This window comes from Kryptolebias marmoratus, linkage group LG9 (assembly GCF_001649575.2).
Source record: "Kryptolebias marmoratus isolate JLee-2015 linkage group LG9, ASM164957v2, whole genome shotgun sequence".
Classification (NCBI taxonomy): domain Eukaryota; kingdom Metazoa; phylum Chordata; class Actinopteri; order Cyprinodontiformes; family Rivulidae; genus Kryptolebias; species Kryptolebias marmoratus.
The window spans coordinates 28019645-28022093 of record NC_051438.1 but is presented as its reverse complement, the minus strand read 5'-3'; the positions used below and the strand labels follow the sequence as shown (position 1 = coordinate 28022093).

Sequence of the window (2449 nt, the reverse complement as noted above, 5' to 3'; positions counted from 1 at the left end):
GGGCGGGGGGGGTTGCTTCTGCAGACAAAAGTTCGAGTCTCTGTCCGAGTCGATTCAGGTTGTTTTAATGATGGCAACGATTCACAGATCTTATAAACTCGTTTTAATCTCAGTGATCCAAACTGGATCTCCTCGTCTCCTCTGAGGTCAGCCTGCCTCTCTAATGGTATGGGGGTGCATTAGTGCCTCTGGAAAGGATCTCCAGGTTTTAGAACAACATCTGCTCCCATCAGACGTTCTCTGTTTCTGCAGCAGGACATTCCTAAAGCGTGTTCGGACGGTGCGGTGGATTTGTGCGTTCAGCGGCTCGTGGTGTCCTGTTTTTTGTTCACGACGAATGAGGGCGGCCATGTTTAAAGTCCCTGCTGCAGCCGTGCACGCCTCAGAGGAGCTGGGATCGGGTCCGAACAAGCCGGTGACTCTTCTCCACAGAGTGACGGCCGGGAAGCAAAGCCGAGGTCAGAGGTCAGACTTCCCTCCACCCGGCTGCGGTTCCAGCTCTTACAGACGGTTTGAGCTGCTCTGAGCTGAGCAGAAACCGGGCGTGGACGCTCCGCGCTGCAGTGACTCAGCTGAAATCTATTTCCAGCGTGACTCAGAGTCGGCAGCAAGGTCGCCGGGCGGCGGCGTGGCGGGAATGCATTGTTTCGGTCTCCTCTGCCGTTTGTGGCGCAGCATTGTTGCTCAGCCGCATATTTCACACCGCGGCGTCTCGGCGCAAATAGACTGCGAGGTATTTGGGCGGGCTGAAAGATGGCGCTTTAAAAATATGGTCAGAGCTGCAGCCTCGTGTGTCGGGAGGAGAGCAGCGCCGAGCTGGAGCTAAGAAGATCGACGTTTACTCGATTAAAAAAGGATCTAAAGAAACGGAGTTAAAGCCGCTCAGAGGATCCAGCCGCAGGAAACCATCCAGCTCTTCAGACCGCGAGCGCCACCTCGTTCCGACACCAGCTGATGGCAGCGGAGCGGAGCGGCGGCAGTTCCTGATTCTTCGGCTCCAAGCGAGCACGAAAACAGGATCATCGGTTTTCAGATATTCTGCCGTAGGTTCGCTCTCTGACGCCTCCTGAAGGCCGCAGCTCCTGTCGGATGGAGGAAGATGGCCGTCGTTGGCGTTGCCCCCCCCCGAGTCTCTGCGTCCAGAAATAAATCACAGAAGTGTTTGATTCAGTTTAACCTCGGCGTTTTGTTGTGTTCCTCCTGCAGAGACGACTCTTCGGCTAAAGCCGCCTTTCTCCAGCACCTGGTGGAGGACCGGACGGAGTCGGCGTCGTCCTACCACGACTTCCTGCAGCACGTCCATCAGCAGATGTCCAAGTAGGCGGAGCCTTCAGGGTCGGAGCGAGAAGACGCCTGTTTTGGCCTCGTAGAGTAAAAAGCCTAGCGTTAGCCGGCGAGTTTTGTCCCCGACCTTCGTTCAATCCTCGTGGCGGCGCCGAGGAGAGGAGGGGCCACGCCTGGTTCCTGTTGGGCCGATCCGAGAGGAAGCGGGTTTGTTTCGCCTCACGTGTCGCTTCTTCTTCTTGGTTCAAGTTCGAGCGTTTCCGGAGAGCAGCAGCAAAGGTCGGCATGTGCTTTGAAAACAGAAACTCCTCGCATGCCTCGGGTTCCGCTGCTCGTCTGGAAACACGACTTGGTTCTGTCTCCTCGGATCCTCGGAGGGAAGTTCTGACGGGTCCGGACCTCCAGCCCTCCTCGGCCGTCTCCTCGTTTGTTTTTTCCAGGTGAAGAAGTCGCGGTCCACTTTGTAACTACTGAGAAGAATCTTTTATGTGCGATAATTTATCAACGAGCTTATTAAATAAAACCAAAACAGAAACTCTGCTTCTTATTTGTTTTAAAACTGACGGTTCTGTTTCGTCTCACTTTTTATTTTTATTCTTACACACAATCAACAAGTTCAAAAACATCTTTATCAGCAACTAAAACCAGAATGTGGAGCTTCTGTAAAAATTTTATTTATATTTCATCACATTTTTTTCTGATTAGTGGAAAAAAAAAAGTTTCCTGTTCAGTTTCAGTTTTCTGCACTGAAGCCAAAATATAAAAGAATGTTTAAAAAAGATGAAAACCGAAACGTTTTAAACTCTAAAATAGCCGAAAAAAAGAGAAAAAAGCACCGACTAAGTTTCCACCAGCCGTCTGAGTTCACTGTTCGGTTCTGAAATGAGGGTCTGCGCTCAATGTAAACAAACCTGATTCTGCTTCAGTCACGACTGAGCCTGTAGGTAAACAGACACAACAGGTGAGTTTAACCTTTGACCTGTTTTCAGTCCCTTCAGCTGTTCTAAGAAGGTAAGGAGCAGGCTTCGGCTGTTCTTAGAGGTAAACATTTCCGCTGTTCTTGGAGGTAAACAAACACACTTCGGCTGATCTTGGAGGTAAACAAACATGCTTCGGCTGTTCTTGGAGGTGAACAAACACGCTTCGGCTGTTCTTGGAGGTAAAC

At 51.0% G+C, this 2449-nt stretch overlaps 1 protein-coding gene and 1 long non-coding RNA gene across 4 annotated transcripts in view; one reads left to right on the top strand and one right to left on the bottom strand.

The window, feature by feature from the left end:
- sec24b (SEC24 homolog B, COPII coat complex component) overlaps window positions 1-1824 on the top strand; it is a 21812-nt gene extending 19988 nt beyond the window's left edge. For all 3 annotated transcript variants that reach the window (XM_017429769.3, XM_017429770.3, XM_017429768.3), the window contains one exon: window positions 1207-1824. In XM_017429769.3, coding sequence (XP_017285258.1) covers window positions 1207-1321 — 115 coding nt within the window. In that variant the 3' untranslated portion in view covers window positions 1322-1824. The remainder of the gene's footprint in view (window positions 1-1206) is intronic.
- LOC119617334 overlaps window positions 1-2449 on the bottom strand; it is a 12526-nt gene that overhangs the window by 5221 nt on the left and 4856 nt on the right. The gene's annotated exons all lie outside the window — the stretch shown is intronic.